At 44.0% G+C, this 27,666-nt stretch overlaps 2 protein-coding genes and 1 long non-coding RNA gene across 4 annotated transcripts; 2 read left to right on the top strand and 1 right to left on the bottom strand.

Moving 5' to 3' along the window:
• Nucleotides 1-67: 67 nt before the first annotated feature.
• LOC118311277 lies at nt 68-12,678 on the top strand. Of its 2 annotated transcripts, none has more exons than XR_007030781.1 (6): nt 68-423; nt 3,122-3,251; nt 3,757-3,891; nt 8,302-8,349; nt 8,533-8,710; nt 11,101-12,678. It is a non-coding gene; the product is annotated as an uncharacterized LOC118311277 (long non-coding RNA). The 2 variants fall into 2 exon arrangements; XR_007030782.1 differs by lacking the exon at nt 11,101-12,678 and adding an exon at nt 9,074-9,546.
• Nucleotides 1,082-10,735, bottom strand: maneal (mannosidase endo-alpha like). Its single transcript, XM_035635002.2, has 4 exons — nt 9,592-10,735; nt 8,537-8,646; nt 3,246-3,322; nt 1,082-2,119 (listed from the first exon to the last, which is right to left on the bottom strand). The coding sequence occupies exons 1-4, from the start codon at nt 10,094-10,096 to the stop codon at nt 1,483-1,485; spliced, it is 1,329 nt and encodes a 442-aa protein (XP_035490895.1). The 5' UTR covers nt 10,097-10,735; the 3' UTR covers nt 1,082-1,482.
• A 3,551-nt stretch (nt 12,679-16,229) lies between the features above and the next one.
• LOC118311012 (protein lin-28 homolog A-like) lies at nt 16,230-27,250 on the top strand. The gene is made up of 4 exons (XM_035634477.2): nt 16,230-16,429; nt 17,628-17,782; nt 20,876-21,054; nt 24,460-27,250. Exons 1-4 carry the CDS (start codon nt 16,420-16,422, stop codon nt 24,704-24,706), a joined length of 591 nt encoding a protein of 196 aa, XP_035490370.2. The 5' UTR covers nt 16,230-16,419; the 3' UTR covers nt 24,707-27,250.
• Nucleotides 27,251-27,666: the final 416 nt, after the last annotated feature.

The following is a 27,666-nucleotide window of genomic DNA, read 5'->3' as shown; positions in this document are numbered from 1 at the left end:
CCAAATGTTAACCACCAAACACGCTCCTTGAATTCTCCTCCTCATTTATTTTCAGTTCAACGCAATATTTGCACGAGATGCTTGAAAATGCAGCTGTCAATCCTCAACAAGTGAACATATTTTTTTGCTAATGCATTCATACAAACACCGCCACTTTTAGACTTTGGAGACCAACACAGTCAAGCCCATTACTGTATGTTTACCTCATAATGCAGTTATTATAGTTTAGACGAGCAAAGAAAAAGCCTCTGATCAGATTTGTTTGGTGTGTCCAGCCCCGTCCTTTCTGCCCCTGGTCCCCCCCCCCCCCCCCCCGTCTGCGACAGGTACAGTCTGCTGTGGTCCCAAGACCCAGGGGAGTCTGAGTCAGCCGCCCGCTCAGGCTCGAAGAAAACCTCATCTTCTGCCTTCTGCATACAAGTGGTGAGTTTACAGCTCACAGCAACTTAATACGATATAGTGTCTTTGCACATGTGTGACCTCGTCGTTAGCTCGCACTCAGCAGCAGCACACTTCTTGACTATGTTACGTAAACATTGCCTTCAATCTGAATGCCCGGCCGAACCCTGTTCAGAAATCTGGCAGTTTGATAAAGCATTGCCTGATAGTCTGTATGAAAAAAGGAACCAATTGAATATTCGTATTGAACAACAATCTGATTTGACTTCCAAGATTCTTGCAACATCTTTTAAATACTGCACAGCCCCCCTTTTAAGATGACTGCAGTTATTACTTTACCAATAGTGTCTGCGGGTATTGACTGAAATCGTTGTTTTTGTCCTGGTTGCTCCTGTGAGAGTTCGCCACGGCGGATATCCATCTTCATATTTGGTTTGGCCGATTTTTTAAAAATCTGCATACCTTTCCTGATTTAAACAAGGGTTCAGGGATGAACCACCAACCCCGGCAACAGTGACCACCAGATACAGGCTCGCTTCAAATTCAGTAGCTTCCACTCCAGCTCTGTACAAGACTCTGAAAATTACTCTAAGCTAACTCTAATCTTCTTTAAAAAAAAAAAAAGAAAAAGAAGACATTTGCAACCTCTGTCACTTTACATCAAACACTGATTCTCCAGCAGTAAGCAGACACACATTTTAATTTGTCCCTTGAGGAAATACAGGAAAGAACATTCGTAGAACAAGAACAGTCTCCTATCATAAGAAAGTACGAAAAAAAACCAAACCCCACTGGGCAGAGTTGCTGTACATAACCACGTCCTCTTGATGTCTGAGCTGATTTGTCACCCTGAAAGGACGGCTCGCCATCACCGCGGCCTCGTAGATTCAACAGAGCAGTGACATAATTCACCTGTACAAAAAAAAAATGTTAGTGATTTAAAATCAGCGAGGTTCAGAGGGAACATTTGGGGAAAGAACAGGTGGGTGTATGAAGGTAAAGTGTTGTTTTTCTACAGTGAGAGCTGACTTCACGTAGTTTGTGATCAGGCTCAGCACACCGACCAGGGAAATCGAACGGTGTTCACATCAGCCATTTGTCCTTCTCCTTGTTGAAGTTCTCGGCCCACTGGCGTGTGAGCTCCAAGTAGTGGTCAGACTGGTTGGGTTGGTAGTCCAGGTATAAGCGGGTCACGGTTTTCTTGGGCACGGCCTTCTCTATCTGTGTCCCTTCGTGCCATTGATTGAAGGAAGTAATTGTGACAATTTCTGGCCTGACAGACAGAGCTGCCTGCAGGGATGTGTCGTAGTATCGTCCGTTCACCCGGTTCCTGGTGTTGTGGTTGTTCCATGGCCGAACAGCCGTGTCCACGTACCCTGGACCGACGCTGGGGATGAACAGCAGATTGTTTGCGTCGCAGAAGGCCTTGATGGCTTTCCAGTTCTGATGGGACGAGCCGAAGGAGAAACCGTTGGAGGCAAAGTAGGTGTACATGCCGTCGAAGCCGCTGGCTTGGACGTCATGTTTGTGGCGCTCCTCCACGATGAGGGCCACGAAAATGCCATCGTACGGTGTGCCCCTGACGCTGTGGGAGCCCTTCGCTGTCAGGAGCTCGGCCCAGGACTCTGGTGGCGTCAGGTAGGAGTCGTAGACATAAAACAGAGGCAGGACTCGCCCCGTGCCGGACCTGAATCTGTAGAAGGCGCCATGTTTTCCATACCTGAGCAAAACAAGAGAGATCCAATGTTCATTCTTGTAAGTTTCACCTCACTTTCATTTGAGTCGTCCATATAAATATATTGACAAGTGCAGCTTTAAGGTCTGCAGCTGTTTGGCTACGCAAATATCAACTGCAGTACAAGACTGCAAGTTACATGCTAGGAATGGAAAAGTTGGAACCAAGAGTAAACGCATTCGCCAGACTAGAGGTCTGCAATGGACATCTATCGTCTGGACTGTGGTTTCACTTCACTTTAATGTGTCAAACATTGTTTAATGATGCTAAAATGCCACGTGAAGCACCTGGGTTGTCACGGGTTAGACATTTTGGAAAATATTCATTCTTTACCTCAAACGATTGCGTCTTTTTCTGTCTGCAGTTATTGATTCATATCATTGGGATGGCCTGTGTGTTTATGAAAAAATGGCAGCAATACAAAGTCCAGACATAAGTACATGCCTGGGCTGTGATTATACCCCAGTGTCATCATGCACATGGCATCAGTGAGACAATTCATCGCCTCCGCCAACGCGGTTGTGTTTTTCATCTGGGTTTGCTTGTCTGGTTAACAGTTAACAGGATTATGCATTAACTATGGATTTTGTGGATGGGTGGGACATGACCCAAGGAATAAAGAATCCATAAGATTTTGGAGCTGATCTAGGATTTCTTTTCCCACTTTCTTTAGCATGATGATAAAGGGCGGAGGTATGCAGCCTCTGAGTTCACTTCTAGTTCTTCTTCAAGCCATTGGCGAATATCTCAGATAGTAGATGATCCGTTACAGGTTTACCTCATAGCCTTTCTACATGTCTCTCATGAAGCTAACTTCAGTTACAGGGGAAAAGAATGAATGATATCAAATCTTATGAGATTAGATTCCCTTTGACACACGTCCGGTCAGGTTGCAGTCAGAGCGAAAGCTATCTGCTGATCCATTACAGCAGGATGACAAGGGCGACATCTATATTTAACTACCTGCTCCTCATCTTCCCTTATCAGGCTTTATGTTTCACCACATCGCTGTAGACCTCGGGTGTCAGTGGACACCGATGCGGAGGGCGGAGCTCGACCCTTTGGCGGATGAAAGGAAACAAATCTGGCACAGAGGAAGGTGGAGGCTTACTTGTCGGTAATGTATTTGATGTTGTCATGCACGCTCTGGTCCGTCCGCCCTTTGTATGACTGTATGTGAAAGGCCACCTGTGCAAAAAAACACATTTGAACACGGGTGTCAACTGAAAGACGCCAAAGCACAAAATGAATACACAGAAACCTGAGAAAAAGAAAGGTTAGGCATTGAATTTCACATTCAGCTGCTCAATTTTCCATTAGTTTTGATTGAAGGGATCAGTTTTGATTGAAGTGTCATCATGTTCCCACTCAGTCAAGTTTAAAAAGAAGCCTCAACAAGTTCTCCCCAGACAGACAGCGCCTATTTTACACCCATCGCAAAGCCGCAGTTGTCTTTTCCCATCCAGCGCCTACGGTATTTAAAGAGCAAATGCTGTTCAGGTTCAACAAGCGGTCGACGGTCACATTTGGAATCTCACCCTGACAAGATTGAAAGTGAAAGCCCGGCACAGCGGGAAAAGAACACAGAGTTCACACTTTATCCAGACCACTTCCCTGTGCAGATTAAGGAACAGAGGTGGCAGCATATGACAGATTTACATCCAGCGGTGTGGAGAAACGCATCTATCTCTGAGCAGCGCTGAAGAGAGGTGGACGGATTCTCCATGTTCCTCATCGCAGCCATAGTGACGTTCAAGGTGAATGTGAAATTTGTGTTATGTTCATACAGTCCTTTTACATAGATGGTCTTCTTTTTTTTTTCCAATAATTAACTAATACAATCAAATAATACACTTAATAGATGAGGTTGGAACCCGCAGGTTCATGCATACGTCTCCTTGTTGTTAAAACTGTAAACAATGTGTTCTGACAGTAATATGTTGTTATACAAATTATTAAGGATAAAGTGAATATATGAAAATTATGAATCCCTATAGAGCACCATTAAGTCCATGAGCACAGGGTATAATGAAATATAGATGGAACTAAAGCAATTTATTCTTTAATATTCTCCAAAATAAGCTTTAAGTTGCATTGTGATAATTGTGCTGCTCCTTTGTGTATATGATTTTCACAAAACAAGCCAATATCTAGCAGATTAGATGCAGGTTGACAGTAACATAGATAAGAAACGGCCGTAAGACAATAAATAAGTCCAGTTTTCTTCAGTACACGGGTATCGGGAATAATACCCTCAGGCCGACAAGTACAGAGTCTACAGTTTTATTTGTACATGAACGAATATGAAGATTCAAACGCCCCAAAACAAGACTCCGTGTTATTCTTCGGGCGCACGTGTACAGCAATTACAGGAAGTGCGTGGGGGCAGCGAGTAAGAGAACCGGTATCAGCTGAGTCACGTCAGGTTGAGTCGAATTTACAAGCTCTGCACAGTGTCAGCAGAGTCTCACCTACACCTACAATAAACCCTGAGGGGAAATGTGACACTCCATCACCACCTGCACCTCTTAAAGCAAACTGAACCTGGCTTTTTACACTATATTTTAATTGAGAATCTTACCACGAGACAGACACTAGCAGAGAAGACAACGGTGTCTTTTTTTCTTCCCTCCTGAGATATAATGAAAAAAGACGGAGGAGCGGAGAGAAGCCAAGTTTAGATCCGCAGGATCCCGAGGATGTTCTGGAGAATAGGGGCGAGAGGGAGGACGAGCAGGGAACGAGTGGAGCAGATGCTCGCCATCCCCGCAGCCGCGTCCTGTATCTGTAGCTCATCTGTCAACACTTTCAGATGACTTGGAATCACATGCTTTCCACTGACCGGGTGTCTCAGAAATCCTCTCGGCATTGATTAAAAATTAAAAGAATATCCGCCGAGAATTTTCATTTTGAAAGATTTCTTTTTGGATGTTATGCGATCCAGAGGGCATCTCAGTTGCTGTGCACGAGAGAGGTTTTTGAGGAACCCAATTGAAACAGGAAAATCACCAAAACTGGAGTGTGAAAACCGATTTCATCAAGACCACAGTCTTCTGATCTCTAGCAGGAGCTGAGGGATGAGTGATGGACGACCCCTGTCATCTACTGCAGCACAGTGGCAAACAGCAAAGCATTGACATCGCCGTCGAGCCACAAACACTTACTGCTCAACGCCCACTCCATCTTTTAAAAGAGGCTGCGAGGTCGTCAGAAACGGTCTCCATGGCAACATGGCAGCGTTTGCCGCCCGGGGCTCTGGGCCTGTCAGCCGCCTCGACTGGTTGGAAATTACGAAAGGCCAGTGAGGTAAGAGGCCGCTCAATCTGTTCGCGTGTGACCGAAAGAGCCGGGGCCGGATGCGGATGAAACAAGTGCCTTGTTTTCTCAGACTCCCCTTGTTGTGCAACGCTGGCAGCGGTGCTACCGACATTCCTGCCTCAGGTGATGACGTGCTGCCACAGCAGCAGGTTGGCGTGTCGCTACATTTATTCAGCTAATTATGTAAACTGAGATGACGGATTCAAAAAGTGCAGACGGAAAAAGTACCATCGGGGCAGAAGGCAACTTCGCTTTCAGAGGCTTTCGATGGCAGAGAGGGTTACCCAGCTTGCTACCTACCACTGGGGCCCTGACGTCTTGCACTGGAGACTCTCTGGGGGTGAGGGTGAGGGGAGTTGTGGTCTCCACCAACACTTGAGAGAACTCTCTTTTAGTGCTGGATGTCCAGTCACGGTGCTTATATAAAATGTTTGCGTGGGTTTAATGGCTCACAAGACTTGGTGACTACGATTCGGCCCCCTTGAAAAGTCTTGGTTTCCTTTGGACTGTTGCTCAATTACTTCTTGTGGACTTTGATTTATTTATTTAGCATTTCTCGCGTACCTCTGTTGAGGAACTGTTGTTACCCCTTGTGTTTCTTGTATTTATTTATTTAGCTATTTCCTGTTTTACTTTGGAGTCCATTTCCTCGTGTTGCTTCACTTCCTTTTCCCTGTGTCTCCTGCCTCCGGGAATGTCTGCACCTGTTCTTAAAGTGTTCCACCCGTGTTCACTTAGCCCCGCCCACCTCGCGTGTATTTAGTCCCAGTGCTCCCGTTCCTCTGTGTCAGTTCGTCCTCTCCGGTTCTGGTTCTGTTCCAGTCCGTGACGCCTGTTGCGTTTTGTCCAATCGGTTCCTGTTCAGTTCCTGTTCCTGTTCAGTTCCCGGTTGTTTCCTGATCAGTTTCGATTCTGTTCATTGGGTTTTGCTCCTACCTGCATTGCTGCGTTCGGTTCTTCCACCGGAGTTTGGATTTTTGGTTTTTCCTCGAAAGCCTGTAAGTCCACTTGGTGGTTATAATGGCACATGTAGTTTCGGATCGACAATAGAGAAGAACAGGCTCGATCAGTTCGCTCATATGTCGAAATCTCCTCTTGGTTCTGATAGCTGTTGTTGAGAGAGTCACTTCGTCGTTAAAAAACCCAGAAGCTTCCTTGTGTCAGTCAGAGGCTTTTTTCCCCCGGTTGTCACGATGAGGGATTTTGTCATTAGACCCTGATACTTTTTCTGCTCTACTAAAGTTTTAATTTCTCACCCTTCTGCCGCCAGCACTCTGACTCTTCACTGAGCAAACGGGGTCAATCTATGCTTAATTAGTGAGGACGGGGGACCGGAGGGGATTATGGATCAGCATGTGTCCTCCTGCCGGCCGTGTTTCATGTGCTAATGCATTTCCGGGACACCAGCGGTCTGCTTTTGGACGCGTTTTTTTACGAAGACGTTGAATATTTACGTTTGAATACTGACAGAGGAACTCCTCCTGTGTCGTCGAAAATAACTGTAGGGAAGGATGCGATTTTCCGCAGGGTACGCGTATATGAGGAAGCGGTGACCTGCACATGCTCATACGCACAGACTTCCGCCAGCATTTTGTCAGCGGCGTCTCCGCTGCACTGAGATGCTGGAGCCCTCAGGTCAGCCGCGAGACGCACACTGTTGTGTAAGTCTGACCGAGACGCACAGAGACCCAGTTCTCCGCTTTAAGACTTCCATATAAGGAGCGGGAAAGTAGACTGTCAGAAAGCTCCGTTGATGCTGAATCTACAGTCTGTGCTCAGCTTGTTCTGTCTCAAGCACCCTCAGCATCTCATGTCCTCACGGCATCTGAAACCCCCCCGGTGCCAAAAGAGGTGGGACTTTGTTCCAATGGAGTTGTGCACCGAAAGGGACAAAAAAATCTACCCTCAAACACTCTAAGTCTGTGGCTCAGCGAGAATGAGGCTGATACCGGAACATTTTCATCCCCCTGCGATGCTCACATTGCTTTAAATGTCAGCTTCTGGGGTCAGAGCGTCAAATCGGAAGCAGCCCTGTGGAGGGACACATTCTCGTCGTTGTCTCAGTGGACCAGAAGGAGTTGCAGCTGCAAGACACTGTGTTTGGAATGGAGGGCATGACACACTTTGGGCCCTCTCTCCGACCTGCCGCAAACCGTGTCCCGAAAAAACGCACTTGTCGTTGTCCCGTACAGCGCCTACGATGTTTTGAAGAGCAACTGGTTGTGTAGCTCTTGAAATCAATTAAAAAAAAAAACATTAACTTACATTTTTTCCCCCACAAATTTCTCAAAATCCAGTTAAAAGTTTGGGTTATATTTGGAAGGAAACCCACTGAGAGGAAGTCATCTTAGCCTTAGCTGTTCTTCCACTGCACCACTACTTTCTACTTTTATGTAACTGTGCTTGGCTTGAGTAAACCGCTCCATTAAACTCTACAGTGCCTGTCTGAGAATGGACTATTCCTTTATGGAAGCTAAAGTTGAATAGGTATAAGCATGTGTGCTATAATGCAGAAGGTCAATTGACAAAATTATTACATTTTGTTCGTAAGTGAATTTTATTGAAGCTCCCTTTTGTAATACCATGTTCACCTTCCTGAAACTGATTTCATATCCAATGTGTCCAGTTCCCCCCTGTATCTCTTCCAGGATTGAACCCGTATCGAGTGCCAATATGAAATGACATTCAAGGATAAAAAGAACAGACATATAATATCCCAAAAATCACATTCATATTTACTCAACTTCCACTGTTGCATCACACTGTCCTGACACTGTCCAGCCGGCCTGCTGGGTTGGAGTATGACGATTAAGATTGACTTTTTGTCAAGTCAACATTTGTATTTTCAGCATTCCGTCGGCCGTGTTCAAGAGGAGCACGCGACATACAAATGACATGTGAGTCGAAACGTCTCCGAATATGATTTTTGTGTATTGCAACAGCAGCTTTCTTATTTCCATTCTGCACATTGAAACTTTGCCCCGCGGCGCCACACAAACCGATTGTCACAGGCAAAGTCATTCACTCATTCAGCAAGAATCACCAGAAAGGGAAAAAAAACATACCGGTTGTCTCACCAGTTACCTTGATGCTGTGCCTGTGGGCGGCGTCCATGACGGCGGGAACCAGGTCCTCTGTGGGCTCCCCGTGGTCGTCCGCCACCCCGGGAGGATACCAGGACAACACCAGCACCCCTGCAACACCACCACAAGGAGACGAGCCGTGAAGTTTGAATGTGATGCTTATTGAATTATTGAGGTAAGTTTCAACAACAAAAAAAAACCGTTATGAAGTAGAAAACATAAATCTGACATGGATGCATTCATGAGGTGTGGTATCTACTGAAGGCTCCTCTTGTCCTACACACTACAAGAATGTGTGATGATGTTTGGTATTGACCTAAAATGTTGTCATACAGGTTGATCTTACTTTTTTTTACATCTAGCAAACCGATTACATTATAAAAAAGGAAAGTACATACAACTATTCATCTTGACCTAGGTTCAGTGTATATTAACTTGTTCGTTTTACTTTACATTTTAGTTGCATTTACTTAATTTTGTGACGTGCTGTCGACTTCAACATGACAAGTGAAGTTTACTCAATCTTTCTATGTTACAGCCACTGTAAGACCGTGTTGTCAACACCAATTCCCCCTCAAACTTCAGCTTCATTTCCCAGTGCTGTACCCAGTGTTCTTCAAATACTCTGAGTATAATGTATTTCTAATCACTGTGACTCCTTCTCCCTATAATCTCGCTTTCTTCAGCTACGCATACATTTACATGTCAGTGTACCCGTGGTTTGTATTTTATCTGTGTCTGATTCATACAACTACATTGGAATATGGATTGTGGGTTGTATTATATTGTCTAATTGTGGTGCCAACTGCCCAGTTTAATGGGGGTTAAGTAATATGTGATTTTCCCATTCCCTACATGAATAGTGGTGTTAAAGTTACAAAAGGTTTTGCATTATTGTGCAATATCAACACTCTTAACTAGTGACAACATTTGAATGTCCAATCACAGAAGATTAATGTTTTGGCGTCTGGGTCATAACCCTGAAGGATGGCAATATGTCAACCTTGCGTCGTGGACACTTGGCAACAACAAGCCAACATGTGGAGCCAGCCTTACCTGCTGCGGCCGCCTCTATCTGGGCCATGTGAGACTCCAGCACCGTCGGGTCCCTGGAGCTGTAGGGTCCCAGCTCAGGGTAAAAACTCGAGGCGATGTCCTCCGGTGGCGTGTGCCGTCCCTGGGCATGGCTGGCCGCGATCTTGGGGTCCCAGTGCGGCACCAGCACGTGGTCCCAGTGGATGTACTTGTTGTCCATGCCGGGGGAGCCGTACCACAGGTAGTAGAATATGTGCACGTCGTAGAAGATGCTGTAATCTCGGTCGGACCTGCTGAACACCACCTTCGTGTCGCTGCTGCCCGTGTGGACCTGGGCCGGCGACGCGGCCACGTCGCCCGCGTCCAGCCGCCGCCCGTCGGCCCTCTCCCCGACGAGCTCCATGCCGGGCGCCATGTCCGAGAAGCCGTCGCTGGGCTTCAGCGTCCTGAGCCCCATCATGGTGCCGAAGATGAAGAGCGTGAAGAGGAAGAGCGCGACGAGCGCCTTCCTGCGGAGCCGCGTCATGGTCGCTGTCCGTGGTGCTGCGGAGGGACGGAGTGGGGCGCGCGGCGGAGGAGTGATGCGGCTTCGTCTCCGCGCCGACTAACAGCCCATGGATGCGCCCGCGGTCCTTCAGCAGCGAGGGGGTACAAGAGACGGGGCACGGCGTCCGGGAGGAGTTCAGTCGGCGTCCAGTCGGGGTTCAGTCGGCGTCCAGTCGGCGTCCAGTCGGGGTTCAGTCGGCGCAGCGGCTGGCGCACAGCGGAGTGCGTAAATCTAAAGCGATCTTATTTCACCTCCCGAGGACATCGTGCTCTCAAACGCTGCGATGCCGAATCTCCCCCCGGTCGTCCGCGTGCACAGTCATGATGCTCGCACCGGATCAGACGTCCCCCTCTCCATCCCCTCTCCTCAAGAGAGACGTGACAGGTCGCTCGCACTCAACAGTTCCTCCATGGCTCCTCCAACAGCACGAGCTCAGAGGCTTCCCCTCGGAGCCGGAACGAACCAAGTGGGGTTTCCTTTTGTTTTCCGTCCAATCAGCTGCCTGCTCCTCTCCTCTCCTCTCCTCTCCTCCTCTCCTCATCCCGTCTCCATCACAACGGGCGGTGTCGGTTCTGTCGCCAGAACCAGTCCCGGATTAGAGAAACGCTGTTGTTTTTTTCCAAAACGGAATGCTCACACCAGGGCAAAGAATGAAACAGTGCATTTGTTTGTGTGGTGAGTGCAGCGGGGGGAGATGGGATTAACCCCGACCACCGGAAAGAGAGGTGTGAGGGGCGATTAAAGCCACCAGCAAACAAGGAGGTGTGAGAATACAACCATCATTATTATGATGGTGGAGGAATATTACTGCCTACATGTACATATATATATATATATGTATGCATATGAATGTATGCATGTGTGTGTATGTATGTATGTATGTATGTATATGTATATATGTATGTGTATATATATATAAAACAGTGCTTTGTCTCATAAAGGATCTGATGTTTGAATTCATTTTAAATGTACGCCCTCTTTAGGTGGCGGAAGGTTCTTGCCTCTGGAGGCCACAGCTTGACATCCTCGTTGCACCAGGCGGAGGGGAGAGCAGCTTGTTTCAGACTTTTGCGCATCCAGGATCAAACCCAGGGTCTCTGACGACAAAGGCGCTTGTCAATCTTGCAAGTGTTATCATATGCATTTTTGCGCAGTGTGTAAACTGTACAAAATGCCCAAGATAATTTCTCCAACAGTCGTTTCTGTGTTAAAGGAGGCAGTAAGATCATTTTAATCCAACTTTTTATAAAAAGCGGCAAACATTTACTGACAGTCCGCTAGCTGTCACTTCTGTTTGCGCCAGGAAAAAATATCTGGTGCGCATCTCACACAGAGATGATAAATCAGTGTCATTTGATGTATCATCTCTCAGTTCGTGGAACGCTTGTTTCATTTATTATGGCTTCTTATGTAAAGCACTGTGAATTCCCTTGTCTTTTACATGTGCAAGTAAGTCTATAACTTTTATGCTTCTTTATTTCAGAACCCTTCCTTTCTCTGTGGCACTAATCACCTCTCATACAGACTTCTTCTTCTTTATTATAATTATAATTATTTAAATGTATTCTGACAGATGCTCAGTTGTATTTTAATTAACTACAAACAATTCTGTTTATCTGAATGACCTGACTGCGGTCTCCTCAACTCAGAAAGTAAAGCAGTTTGAAGGGAAGTCCCGCCACAAAGTCCCAGATTGTGCAGATCATGCACTTTTCTACATCCTCCAGACCCTGAAGGTGTCTAGCTGTTTGTGTTGAGATAACAACTTCCATATCCTTCTTTTTAAACATGATGCATGAAACTTTATTTGCAGTACCAAGTACCAAATTGTACTCGTGGGTGGTCTCACAGAATGCATGCTGGAGGTGACACCTGGTGGGAGTTCCTGGAGGGTTTCACCTTGTAAAGACACTCCAGTGCTGGAGCCGTGCTCACCCTCGCAGCGTGAATATGATTCTAATCATACGATTTAAAGGCTGAGGCGAAGAACATTCATCTCATCTGGATGTAAAAGAGCTGGACACAATAAATCTAAGGAATCTTTAAATGCAAATGATGTGCTGTGGAGGAGCAGACAGTATGGTATAATAGTATTATTTCAATAATCAAGTAATTCAGTCCCTATCATATATATTTTGATTGTTCCAAACGTCTTAAAGAAACATACTCCTCCACTGCTGCAGATGTTGTAGGAGGTCAAAGATGGCCGACAGCCTGTCAGCGAGCCTCCATCTGCTCCCTCGGTCAAAGAGCTGAGCTCAAAGCTGCACCGCCGGCAGTCGGTCCTTCTCCAGCAGACCTCCTCCTCTCACTGGGATCTTGATTCGGGTGACGCACTGAGCAGTTGAAGAATCTGTTTCTGGTTGCCTTTTATATTCAGTTTTATTGGGCCACCCTTACATGGACATGCATTTATTTTACGTATATGTGTGTCCTTGCTCTTATTTTGGACTTTGTGTTTCACAGGGGTCTCAAATATTTAAGGACTTTTATAGGACTTTTTTGCTGTATGTTGCATATGGCCAATGTAAAGCACTTTGTGGCCTGTGGCTGTGAATACACTTATTATTATTATTATGGACATCTGGCATTATTAATATTGATTAATAATCATTTAGACATATACAGCAGATCGTTTCCAGACAAGCCAGGCAGAGGTCATATGAACCAATCAAAACACTCCATTTAAGTCAGGTACGTCCCTCTCTGTGTCCACAGCGCTCTAACTTTACCTTTCAACAGTACACAGCCATATTGCATTAAAATGATTTACGATTTGTAAAAACATTTAATTAAAAACACATTGGTGTTTATTCATGCTGTATATACAGTGTGATTATCGTCACACTTGCATCACAATCATCGACACGATAAGTGCAACAATCATTGTCATTTTTAATCATATCACTCTCAAGGAGTTGATAATTCATTTTCATGTATATGGGCCATGGCGTGGCCTCGTCCATCTCAGGTATCCTGCAGGTGTCACCACCAGCAACATCTTTCTCTATGCTCTTCTTGACATGGTCATTTATCATTTGCATGCCAGTGGATGTGGCTTTTAGTCCCTGTACACTGAATGCATGGCTGCTCATATCTGAGAAATGCATACATTTTCCGGAACACTGCACGTCCACGTGTCACCTGAAGATGGTGTCTGTGTATCTGCAGTGGAATAGATTACTCAAGACATTGAAATCAGATGCTGTTTTGTTTTGGATGTTTTTTCGTATGAGGAAAATACCGTTTGGCAATTGGATCATTTTCAAATTCAGTTTTAATCCAGTGACAAACAAAGAGTGATATATTGTGACAGTGTTTTTAAATTTTTTTAATAGATTTTTACTATTCACATAGAACAGCGCAAGCATAGTGTATGTTTGAATAACAGATGAAAATACAAGTTAAGAAAGAAATAGAAATTACATCAAACATACAGTTTAATAAATACTGTCCAATACATTTCAATTCATATCAAAAATATAAGATATTATTTTTGTACAAACATATCAGTCCCAGTTATGTAGGCCCAATTACAAGTAGGCTTTTAAGGAAATTGATTTGCATATGTAGCTGTTGTAGTTGCAGCCATTGAACATCTGCAGCACAAAAAAGTAATATATTGTGAAAAGAGGCCTTAAACAGCTCGATGCGTGATAAAACATGACATATGAGCCCCAATAACAACTGATAATATTAATGCATAGTGTCACAGTTAGTGACTTTAGCTGTATGATATTAATAAAATATGACCAAATACTAATATTGCACAGTGTGAACACGCATCATATATTGTGAAGTGTGACAGAGGGAAGCCTTGACTTTGTGAGAGGAGCTGTTCCTGGTGCTGAAACTGTGTCGCTTTGCGTCTCTCTCTTTCCCTCATGCCATTATATGCACTGTCCCGTACTATCATAGTTATTGATCATGTTGAAGATGATGTGATATTTGAGAGTCAGGATGATCGCAGTGCAACTGAAAAGACCGTAACATTTAAAAACAGGACAAAACTGCAATCATTTCAAAGTGAATAGGCTGCAAATAGTCGGAACTTGTTTTAACAGCATTTCACCTTTTGACATTTAACTTTACTACATGTTGAAAATATTACATTCTGTAGCAAGACTTACACTCAGTTTTGAAAAACCCGGAGGCTGGTAGTCACAGAGTCAGACTATTGATCGATAAACTTCCGTCTCATCTGTTCGATCTATTTTCTTCATCCTCTGCTGCCACCGACACTTTGTCCCCATTAGGTCACAGATGAATGCATTCATTCAAACAAAGAGGAGCATCGCACCACTTTCATCATCCATCAAGTATTGCTAAATAATGTGGTCTGGATAAAATGTAAAAGTGTTAACGACTCATTGATTCTCCAACCCTCCAACTTTCAGCGCTGCTGCTGTATTTTTAAATCACACATTTATATTTCTAGCTTCATCAATTTCCACTGCTCTTTATTTGCCTGTCGCTGTGGTAAATGGCAGCTCCACTCCGTCATTCACCATAGTCAGAGATCATTTAATTCACTCTGACCAACTCTTTGTCAGGATTTATCAGCGCAGACGTTCAGGATTAGGCCCAGAGTTTGTTAAATCTGTTTCCTGGAGCAGGGCCCTGGTGAAGCACATCATCAGTTTTCAGCAAAATTGTTGAATTATTTTTTGAATATTATTTTCAGAGTATTTATAGTCATACACCACTGTAGCTGTAACAAAAAAAAAGGGTCCATCATACTGGTAGAAATGAATCCAGGTTCACTTAATGCCTGTTTGGGCCGAGGTGGCCAGCAGCAGGCCGTCCTATAGGGGCTTGTTGTGGGGAGGGATATCTGTCACAACATGGCAGCACATTATAGATTCGTCATTGATCAGGTTTATTGATTGATGTCCCTCTGGAGTTGGGCTGACAGGTGAGCTGACAGGCCTCCCAGTGCGCCCGCTGCTTATTTTCTCCCGCAGTATGATACACAAGGGACCAGGCATTCCCAATGCATGCTCACACACACACATACACACACACACACACACACACACACACACACACACACACACACACACACAAAGTGTTATGTGTGTGTGTGTGTGTGTGTGTGTGTGTGTGTGTGTGTGTGTGTGTGTGTGTGTGTGTGTTTCCATTCAGTGAATGCAGCTGGACGTGCGAGTGCCGAGGCTTTGTTCCCATAAGCTCCTGCTGGTGACTAAGGCGACCTTTCGATTTCCATGGCAGCTTTGAGAGCTCCTCCGGCTGGACACTGTTGGACTAACGCAAGAATGGAGGAAGTCATTTGATTTGAATCAGGCAGCACACGCACGCACACACACACACACGCACGCACGCACGCACGCACGCAAGCACGCAAAATGTGTAGTGATATCAAAGTGCATTACCTCTGCACATAAGCACATATGAGATCCCTACAGGAAGTTTCACGGTGATGAGACATGAGAGCAGCTTTGTGGCTCTGTACAGCCACTTCTACTGTATGTGACTAATTACATATTAATGAGACTGAATGAAGTGAGAGAACACACGTTAATGTCTCTTAGTTCACAGTATTAACAATATTTTAAGAGATTATTATTCAGGTATTCGGGTGTAGCCCAGATATGGAGTTAAATTGGTGAATACATTAATGTTTTATATATTTTAATAGGTTTTCTGGGTAGATTGAGGTTAAAATTTCATGGGGGAAATGCTTCTTCAATAATATTAAAGACCACTAGATAACTATTCATTTAGTATTATTTATAATGACCTTAATAAGGCCTTAACAATCGAGGGGCCCTGCAGAGTCAGTGTTGATTAATGGTTAAGGGCTCTGTTAAGGGTCAGAACATGAAGGTACAAACTAAACAAGAGGGTGGCCTCCATGTTATTTGGTCAGTTTTATATTTTATTACTTGTTTTATTTTCGTCTCTTTCATGTATTTGTTAAACTCAAAAGTTGCTGATTGGTCAGTTTGTCAGTTGTCCTGCCTTCCATCTTATTGGACCTGTGTGACGTATCTGCGACTGGAAAAGGTGGTGACCTGTGTGTGTGTGTGTGTGTGTGTGTGTGTGTGTGGAGGGTGGGTTGGGGTTATTGGAGGTAGGAGGGCCAGGGGGCTTGTGCATATTGTGCAAGAAGAGAGCAGGAAGCAGTGGAACACATTCTCTCCTAGAGGATTGTACACGCTCACACACACACACACACACACACACTCGCCCACGGGGGAGAGGACGCGCGCGTCAACTGGCTCCATGTGACGCGCTGAGGTCCGGAGGAGACTGTGCGGGAGGCTGAGGATCCTCTGACCATGGCCGAAGGTGAGAGGAGAGGAGATGCTCTGAGAGGAGCCGGGGTGGGAGAGAGAGAGGAGAGAGGAATGCGAGTGGTCCGGTCGCCCTCTAGCATTGTCTTTTCCTTTCTGGAGCGGTGATGGTCGCTTGTCTGGTCAGAACAAGTCTGTGCAGAGCTGCTGCCAGGGGGTCGGTGTCAAGGGGGCTGCGCTCTGCGCTGAGGGGACGGAGCGGGGGGTGGGAACAGAGCGGCACAAACAACCACGAATAGGACAAATCAAACTTTTAATGGTGATGATTATCCATAAACACTTGAATGTTGACCGAGTGAAGGTACATTTTATTTTGAAGGGCTGCTGGAGGTGGATGCACGTCCAACCAAATGTGTTCTGTCGTCGTGAGTGAATGCAGGGTCAGAACATACCTCATCATCTATAATGAAATGAATCAAATGTGTTACAGAACTATCATCGTTTATCGTTTGTGGACGAAACTAATAATTGGTTAGTGATTGTACTTCATTGTCATTTACTTACTTGGTGTGGTGTTTTAACAGTTACCACAGTCAGGTGCGAGCTCTTCTGATAGTGAGGAGAAGAATGTTAGAAACATAGAAGAAGAGAAGCAGAAATAATGGCGAAAATATTGAATGGAAATTATGAATCCACCAATTGATTTTTTTTAAAATTAAAACAGTCTCTGTAAGTGCACATTTGCTCTTTTCCTCATGACACACGCAATAACTGTGGTTTTTGGGCTGTTGGTGAGAGAAAACAGGAAATTTAAATAAATCAGTGCGAAATCGGCATATTCACCGTTTAATTGATTCATCGAGAAAATCATTTGTAGATTAATTCATAATAAAGTAATCGTCCTATTATTGTGCCAGCTTGCAAATTCATCCGTATCTCCCGGGCCAACTATCTCTATTTTATCATATCATTTCACATATCATATCACATCATATCATATATCATATCATATCATATCATATCATATATCATATATCATATATCATATATCATATCATAATATAATATCTCATATCATCATATCATCATATCTCATATCTCATATCTCATATTATCATATCATATCACATCACATCACATCACATCACATCACATCACAGCACATTACATCACATCACATCACATCACATCACATCACATCATATCGTTTATCATATCTCATATCACATGACGTCTCACGGTCTCCTGTGCAGGGGGGTGTGCTCAGAGCGAGGGGGCGGAGGCGGCTCTGTCCCGGGGCAGCGGAGTCTGCAAGTGGTTCAACGTGCGGATGGGTTTCGGCTTCCTGTCCATGGAGAGGAGGGACGGGGCCGCGCTGCAGCAGCCGCTCGACGTGTTCGTCCATCAGGTGAGAGACGATGATGCAGACGTTGCTGTGTGTGTGTGTGTGTGTGGCCACTGAGTTGTCATGTGTTATTTTTAATGCGTTTCGGGGGAACCCCTTGGGAATTATGTTATTATCAGGAAACTGTGTGGGGGCAATAAAAGTTTTGTGGCTTCTTAATTGAATGTAAATGCTCTTAAACATTGAGTTGTAACTTGACAGTTTATCATAGTTTGATTTCATGTCCAGTGTTGTGTGGAACATAAAGGTAAAAATGACTTTTGATAATAATTGATGGCGTGTTAAAGGGTGGTGGGGTTCATGATGAATCCTAAATGCACTCACATTCTTAAAATATGTCAGTCCCTTAAAAACAACTGTACTCCATCTCTGTTTCACTGAACTGCGGTCAGAGCTCAAGCATTTCTTTTAAAAAGGGGTCAGAGGCTAAGTCAGAGATAACAAGGCCCACTCCTCTCCCCATCCAGCCCTGCTTCCTGTTATAAAAGTCATGAAAGCGTCAGTGAGCCCACCCGGCCCCCGAGTTTCATTCCCACCCTCCCATGTGGAGTCCCGAGTCAGAGTCCTCTTCTCAGGTTGCTGCTCCGGCGAGAAGAGAGGAGGGGTTTCTCGATATAGGGCTTGATTCTGGGCCTCGATGAGACTTGATATTTGCGGTGGTTTGATGAGCGTCTGTGTTGTTGATGAGCAGTTACATTTGTCCACTTGGACAAGGCCAGTCAGTTGGTCAGCTCTCCACACAGGAATGTTCCCATAGAGGCCAAAAAAGGCTTCAGTGTCTGTCCCCACACCTGAGAGTGTTTGTCCTTCAGATAGATAGGTAGAAAGACAGGTAGGTAGGTTATCTGTTCTCTGACCACAGCGTTGAGTTCTGTACTTGAGAGTCATAAGGCATTAATCACAGTGAAAGTGTCCGATGATAATCTGGTGTACGTCGTCTGTACGTGATCTTCACACTGTTTTCCTAGAAGCTCAGTCAGCGAGTGATGCAACAAATGGGCGTTTTAGGCTTGTTGAGGCGGTTTGTCTTGTGGCTGCAGCTGAGAGAAAGAAATCAAGGTGCCGCTAGGCTCTGTCATTCACTCGCACGGCTTTTCTTACCATAGCTACGCAGATGACACCCAACTCATGGGGTCCTTTCCACAATCGGAAACGCAGGTGGCAGCACGAATCACCGCATGTCTGGCCGACATTTCTCAGTGGATGTCGACACACCACCTGAAGCTCAACCTGGACGAGACCGAGATGCTCTTCCTCGCAGGGAAGGCCTCCCCCACAAACCACCTCTCCATCACCATTGAGAACTCGGTGGCGACCCCTGCTCAAACCGCAAGGAACTTGGGTGGGACACTGGACGACCAGCTGTCCTTCACTGCCAACATCGCAGTGACGACCCGCTCCTGCAGATTCATCCTCCACAACATCAGGAGGATACGTCCGTTTCTCACAGAGAAGGCGACGCAGGTACTGGTGCAGGCTCTTGTCATCTCACGCCTGGACTACTGCAACTCCCTCCTAGCTGGTCTGCCGGCATGTGCCATCTGACCTCTGCAGCTCATCCAGAACGCAGCGCATCGGTTGGTCTTCAACCTACCCAAATTCTCCCACACCACACCATTCCCTCGCACCCTGCACTGGCTGCCGGTGGCAGCTCGAATCCGATTCAAGGCACTGGTACTCGCCCGCCGTGCTGCGAATGGTTCAGGCCCTTCCTACATCCAGAACATGGTCAAACTCTACACCCCAGGCCGCCCACTCCGTTCTACCACTGCCAAACGCCTTGCCACTCCCTCACTGCGAAAGGCTGGCAGGCTACGCTCTTCTAAATCCCGCCGGTTTTCTGTCCTGGCTCCTCAATGGTGGAACGAGCTCCCTACTTATGTCAGGACAGCGGAATCCCTCCAATGCTTTCGTCGCAGACTGAAAACTCACCTGTTCAGACTGCACCATACTCCCTGAATACACTATTCTAAATTTAACTAAATATACTGCACACACACATAAAACAAAAGCACTTTCTTTCACTTTATGACTAATAGCACTTGAAGCTTTCTTTGTCTATTTCATGAATGCTTATGCACTTTGCTAACTTTTGCACTTTGAGTAATATCCCCATGTTAGAATGCACTTATTGTAAGTCTCTTTGGACAAAAGCGTCTGCTAAATGAATGTAATGTAATAATGTAATGTAATGCCTGTCTGATCGCCCAACTTGTCCAAAACCGACAATCCAACAATCATGGCCACTTAATGCGGCGATTGGTCGATGTGTGTGGAAATGGATTTCTTTCAACCAGTCGTTTTTCATCCCTAACACGACTGATATCTGTCGACTGACTGATGTCGACCCCATCTACGTACGTGTAGACGAATGTTTTCTTCTCTATCGATGTTTCTTTTTTCTCTTCTCCTGTTTTTAACTGAGAAACAATACCCTTAGATCATACTGGGACGGATCAAAATGGTATTTACATTCAGATTAGTAACAGTGATAGTCACCTTTGGCTCGCCATTGTTTTATGGAGAATAAAGGGTTCGCAAGTTCTATCAGAAAGTTGTGAGTTTTGGATATTTCAAGAAAAATGGATGGAGTACAGTTGTTTTTTGGTGCTTGTTCACCTTGTCGTTCTGAATTCTTCCTTGTATTTACATGCGTCTAAAAGCACTCACTGAATTCCTTTTCTCGGGATGTATACATTATTCCCACATCGACTTCTGGCCAAGAACAACTCTTAAAATGATGTATACATACAACTAAATTTCAACAACTACATTTTGCTATTCCGCTGCCTTAAAAACATGTTTTGATTCTTTCTCCAAAAAATGTGTTTCCCTCGATCATGATTCAGTCAGCGATGACGTTTCAGACTAAATGCAATTAGTTTCCGCGGTTTAGTTGTATACAAACGTCGTTTCTAGGAGCCAGGGTTGCCAGGGAAACGATGAGGCGACCTTCTTACCTCACATTCCCTCGTAGTTTACCAAACAACCAACAAACAAGATTCCTAAGAGTGTACTATACAGATTGTCTCTGATATCACCATCCTGGTAACCTGCCTGACACCAAAGAACCCTCTTCTCTTTTGTCCCGACCAGAGTAAGCTGCACATGGAGGGCTTCCGCAGTCTCAGAGAGGGCGAGGCTGTGGAGTTCACCTTCAAGAAGTCATCTAAGGGACTGGAGACCGTCAGGGTCACTGGGCCCGATGGAGAGCCATGTCTGGGCAGCGAGAGGAGACCGAAGAGCGCCCAGAAACGACGCGCCAGGGCGGACAGGTGAGTCCAGTGTGAGGACGCTGCATTGTGGGGTCGTATTTGATTCACCCACGCATGGTGGATGAGCTTGCGATGGTGACATGGCAGAGAATCAGCGCGATTACTGTACGGAATATAAGCAAATCCATGGAAACACACAAACTGGACGGACTATGATAAAGACTGGTACGTCTACTGCAGACCTCTAGCAGCAGGTGCAACGGCCGCCAGAGGTCTGCCGTCTTTAATACGACCACACAGGTCGTAATAAGAAAAATGTTTTTGGGCAGAGGACAGCCTGGATACTACACTTGATCTTAGACAGAAGACCGAGAAGTGTACGCAAACACAAGTCCAACGAAGTTGTTATAAGATAAGGCCATTCTATTGTTTGTTTTACGGTGCGGCAGTATTAACTTTGCCAGGCGATGCCACTTCATCTCATGGATAAAAGTAAGAGCTCATAAGACAGTCAAACAGAGAACACCATGCGGACGGAGTGTCGGCTCTTTGTGCAGCAGCAGGCCGAGCTGGATCAATACACTGTTTGAGCTCAGGCTTCAGGCGTATCCAACCCCCGGTGCTCTTTTTGCTTCTTCCTTTGCCTTCTGTGCTGGCCACACTGAAGCTTCCTCTGTTTGTCACTTGATTGATAATCAAAAGCCATAAATGAATGTCACACCTCGGAGAAACTGCAACTTATTTGCAATTGCTCTTTTTCTTTTGTCTTTGAAGCTTGTTTAGGAAGTGAAAATCCAGTGAGGCTATTCATTTGATAGCATCTCTTAGATTTGACCATATGAATCATGGAGGGCAGTGATAAAAGTGCTCCCACATCTTCCTGTCTGGATCTGATTGCATTCAGATGTTCAGACTTTCTTCCTCTCACTGCTTCCCAAACATGAATGTTGCAGTCAAGAGTATAAAAAGAGATTGATTTGTAGGCCGTTAGGATCCGACAACGTTTTTTTATCGCTGGCAGCATTTTAAATTTTTTTTCATTAAGTTCAGCTTCATTAATCATGGTGGGCTCCGAGCAATGATAAAAATAATCCCACAGCTTCCTGTCCTTAAACACTCTGCTACAGATTTGATTGCATTCGCATGTTTCCCTCGCACAGAGACGCTGTATTCAGAAGAGGAAAGGGTCCTATCCGCCTAATTGATAACAGATGTAGGTGCCCAAGAGGGGTCAGGGGTCACCACTGCCATGGCAACAATGGGATATGGTGTGCAAATGAGGTAGAGGGGAAAGGGCGGGAGGAGGGGTGGTTAGTGAGCGGGGGTCATGGTTCAAAGGTCGCAGGAGTACTGAAACAAAGGAGCTCCCTCTGCCGCCCTCGTGGCCAAGCTGATCAATACCGAGCACTGATGGGGGGCTGGGACACGAGAGGAAGGAAGTGGTGGTTAGTGGTGAGATGTCTGGGCTTCATCTCACAGGAGGCGTTCTGCTGCTGTCAAGAATAAAGATGACAATAATCTCCTGATTTATCATATTACTCTGCATCATAGAGCCTGATATCTGTCCAAAAACTATACAGAAACCACATCAGAGTCCTACTGTTGCTTCTTTACCATGAACACACACACACACACACACACACACACACTAGTTTGACTCCGACACATTCATTGTTATGCAGCTATAGATGTCGATGTAGATAAGTAATTAATCACAGTGAGCGATTAGAACTTAATTTATACACATTGTTGGGGACCGCATAATATATTGGTCTAGATTTATTTTGCATGTATTGAGCACAATGTGTTACATATACGTCTTTAACGTTAAGACTGTGTCTGCACTGCAATGTCTTGATATGAATCTGTATGCCAGTACAATATGAATACATATCAGCCATACTGAGCTACATACTGAGCATCCGAAGAAGGGAGAGCCTGTCAGTTCTCTAAGGTCAGTGTAATAGTGTTGATTTGAACATTTTAAAAATGTATTCATCCAGCTGTGAAAAAAGAGACAAAACAGATGAGAAAATGATTGTGATGGTAGATGTTGTTTCTGCCCCAACACTGCACGTGTTGACTTCACTGCTCCCCTCCTCCGTTCGTTCACTTGCTCCCTTACAGATATGGAGCAAAGGGAAGAGCCAGGGCCCGTAGAAAACCAGATCGTCCATAAACAATAAAATCAATCAGGTTTGCCTCGCTGTTTAAGTGGCCTCGCTCGCCTTATTAATCCCGCCCCTAATGAATTCACCCGCAGGATTCTGCCGATCATTAGCTTTCACAGCATAGATTTACTGATGAAATATCCATTCACTTGCAAGATCAAGACACAGTAGCCTAGCAGGCTAGAAGGTTGAGATTTCTTATTTATGCTTTGTGCGCATTGTTTAGTTGGATCTGATCTAATCTGTTTTAGGGGTCGATGGCTTGTTCACCACAGACTATGTCACATTTCAGCACATAACAAATACTCTTTTACCTACTGTATATGATAACAATGCATGTATTTGTATTGTGCTGTGACAATGTATACAGTTGCCACATGGGTAGTTATCATCTTCTGATAGTGAACGTGTGTCTGGGCTATGACTGTATCCTGATATGAACCCATAGTGCAGACTGTGGTACAAATAACCCTCATTATGACAGTAGATATAAAGAGAGCTAGTATAAGTAAAGCTCTGAAGCACAGTGAGAGAAATATCCCCAGGCCAGTGACTATTTTCTCTGGAGTGACAAAGTCATTTTAGTCTATAGACTAACAAACCGTTTACCATTTGTGTGAGTTTAGTATTACTGAGTTAATATAGCTCAGCCCATGTACTTAAAGATCTCCTCCAGACATGTTTTAATACACAAAATACTTTGCTTTGAATAAAAAATGATGTCTGATAGGGTTTTTCCATATCAGACATCATTTTTCTTAAGGTCAATAATCTAGTTTATATAAAAAAAATAAAACCTTAAAGCCGAGGTTCACCTTCTTATCATAAATGACATGTGTGTTTTAAGGAGTTGGTTGTCAATGCAGACTTAACATTTTCCCCTTGAGGGACAGAGATCAATCACAGCTGCCAACTGCTCGGAGTGGGACAGTTGATGAACAGTGACCTATGACAGCGACCGGAGCAAAGATGAGCGTCTGCTGCCCCCTGGTGGTGGAAACCACGTCACTACAGATGGGATTTGTTCAGATCTCACAGGAATAAACAAAAAACTATATTGTCATTGTAAAATCTATTAAACTCAATTGAATATAATAAAAATAATAATAATAATTCCAAGGTGACTTAAGAAATTAAAGATATTGACGAACATAATACAAGGAGGAATGTAGCAGGAACTATTCACTTGCCCGTAAACAAACTTTATAATGTTGCCCAAAATGTTGAACTTCCAGAGTACACAGGTTTAAAATGTATAACAATGAGATCATTTGCTCTTCTCTTGTCAATTAAGATGCTACAACTGTGGAGGGGCCGGCCACCACGCCAAAGAATGCCAGTTGCCCCCTCAGCCCAAAAGGTGCCATTTTTGCCAGAGTGTGTCCCACATGGTGGCCAGCTGTCCAGGCAGAGCCCAGCAGCAGCAGCAGCAGCAGCAGCAGCAGCAGCAGCAGCAGCAGCAGAGTTCCTCTCCGGGCTCTCAGGGAGCAGCTCCTTCACCCAGGGCTGAGGTGGAGGAGCACCGCCAGGCCTCCCTCTGAAGCCTCAGAGTCATTCAGGGAACGTGTGAGATTTGTCACTAGAACAGCCCTCATAGAAAGAGCTACCTCATGTTTTATTTATTGAGTGGCCATAAGAGGCATCACTTTAATATTGGTGTGGTGCCACTTTTTGGGGTTAGTTTTTATGTTTGTTTTTTTCTGACTTAGATAAGTGTCTTATCTTTGGAATTACAACAATCAGACGTCCTGTTGATTCAGCCGTGTGGCGGCCACAGATATTAAGGCCGTGTTTTCAGACTGACTTGACGTGATGTGTGCCTCTGTTAACCGAGCCTGCTCACGAAAAAATGCAAACACAAAAGTCTTGCTGGTTTACAACACTTAAAAACATAGAGAGAGAAAAAAAACAAGCATCCTGAGCTGCCAAATACTAGTGGGAATATATATCATCAGGTTTCATAGTGAAAAATGAATGTCACAACAACACAAGTGCCATAACCTCTACTTTCCAACGGGGTTGATAAGAGATGCTTTCAAATACCATATTCCATCAGACACAGCATAATCCAACCACACACACACCAGTGGAAAACAACATATCTATTTTTCAATTAGTGGTGAAATGTATGTCTTAATACCAAATTGAATAATTTAAATGTATATGCAAGACCAATATTGATTGTATGGCAGGCTTTGTCTGCAGAACAGTATTAATCCAAAGAGAAGGTTTTTACATATATTATGGATTTCTTCACATTAACAATACTTTCTCAGTTATTGTACTTGAAAGCTGCAAGAAAAGAAGAAGGGAGGAGTTGAGACATGTAGGTTTTTTTGGGGGCGTTGCCTTCACTAGATTTGGTGAGGGGAATGTATATAGATATTATGTTTTTTATACTAACTATTTATTCAATAGTGTCCCCGACATTGTTTCATCTCTCTGTCACTTGTTTTGACTGAAGAGCAGACTGAGAATGTCAGAGGATCAATTCTTTTCTTTCAACGTGGGCTGTGACTCAGGAATATCTTTGTACCTCTCAATACCAATACACCTCACATATGCAAAGGGTTGTCCTCCTCATCACTCATGCTATGAGTAGGTTACAACATTTCTGGCACATGCTGGCCATTGCTGTGTAATTGTTCACTGACAGTGTTGATTCATCTACAACACTGCACAAAGATCACAACATTCAAGTGTGAGGTACTTGATGTGATCAACCTGCATTCAGTGAATTTAGCGCCTTCATTGTGAACTCAGGGAGAAGTTTTCTTACAGTTTCTTTTCGGATGTGTTATTTACTTTGGGTTCCGAGAACATTCAGGGCACTGATTGCCAAAAGAGCCATGCACTATCTTTATGTTGTCATCTGCCTGACCAAATACAGCAGCTTAAATGAACCATTCACTCTTAACAATATTCAACATTGTGTATATTTCAGTATGATATCGATGCATTTCTGGGTATAAAGTACTTTACTGTATTTCACGTGTGGACATATGGTACAACTTGGACAATGTCAAATGCCATTATAACAATTAATTGTAATGACAGAACCTTTTTTTTTCGGTTAAGTAGCAAAAGTTATTGTTTTTTTATGGTAGCTTAAGAACCGTAAAAGGTCTGAGTTGCTATAATGTAGCCTTTTCTTAACCATTCACACTGGCATATTTACTTTGAACAGTCCTGCTCTGATGAGACTGCAGCTACCCATTGACTTTTTCACAAGTCAACGCAAACAGGGCAATCATTTTTCAAATGTTTGTTTAAGATGCACATAGTCACTGTCTTTTCCACCATGTGAATATAATGTTCATGTGAGTCTGCATGATGATTAGTAGAATAACAGATTAGCTTTGTACGTGTAATAAAGGGACTGGGACTGCTGATGGCAGAGCACAAATGATGTGTCAAAGCATCAGTACCAATCATCATTAAGGATCATTAAGGATCGATTATGTACTTGAGTCCACCATGATGCATGTTTTGCTGCAGAACAATGGGGTTTAATTTACCATTGATAATACTTTTAGTCCCTGTGATCCGTCTTGTTTCTTGTTGGCTGTATTAGTTCTTATGTGTGCGAGAAGACAGAAATTGTCTTCTATCTCTAATCTATACCAGTCTACCTCAGGTGTGATTTTGGTTTTAATAAGGGCAGCTTGGTAACAGCATGTCCCAAAAAACCAATTTTGTAAGTATTGTAAATTTTTTTTGTTTCTTTAGTTATCAAATATTTATTACTTTGTTCATACAGTTCACTTGAGTATATTGTGTGTCACCTCAAAAAGCTTTTGGTGTCTTTATGCTTATTGTTGCTGCCAACATGATGAGAGATGAAGCCAAACTTCTTTACAGGTGAAAGAAAGAAAGACAAAAGAACTGACTACAATGTTTTCTTTCATGTTTCAGACAAACACCCAGAGCTGATATATCAACCATTTTTTTTATCGTTCTGGTGATGTTGTTGCAGACAAAGAATGTTTTGCATTTTAAATGTTCATGTTGACTTTCTGGGTGTGAGTTGGAGTAAGTTGACTATTGACTCAGTGCCCAGGGTTGTGCCGCAGAACAACGGGAAATTAAAGATCAAAAGTAGAAAGGATTCGTTTCTTGTGTCTACATTTTGTTAATTACTGTCAGACCTTTTCTATGACACAAAGGTCAAATTTTGGATCTCATTTTATGCAGTGTTTGCAAAAGTAATATTCAGTATTAGCAAACGTTTTGAGGCTTTCATGTGTTAAACCTTAAAATCCATCCCAGGTAAAGTTCCTCTGACAATCAGCATTTTTTTCTATTTCATTTGACACATAATTGTGTATATATATATATATATTAATAAAATGGCAGGGATGTGATTGGAAAGTGGTTGATGGTTTACTGTCCCAGTTTAGGCTTAACAAGATTAAGATTAATCAATAAAGCATAATAATGGGCTAAAAGCTTTTGTAAAAGTTGCCGTTAAGGAAGAAATAAATTGGCATGTTGAATTAAA

This window comes from Scophthalmus maximus, chromosome 5 (genome assembly GCF_022379125.1).
Source record: "Scophthalmus maximus strain ysfricsl-2021 chromosome 5, ASM2237912v1, whole genome shotgun sequence".
Taxonomy (NCBI): Eukaryota; Metazoa; Chordata; class Actinopteri; order Pleuronectiformes; family Scophthalmidae; genus Scophthalmus; species Scophthalmus maximus.
The sequence above is the reverse complement of the archived record's forward strand: the minus strand, read 5'-3'. Positions and strand labels throughout refer to the sequence as shown.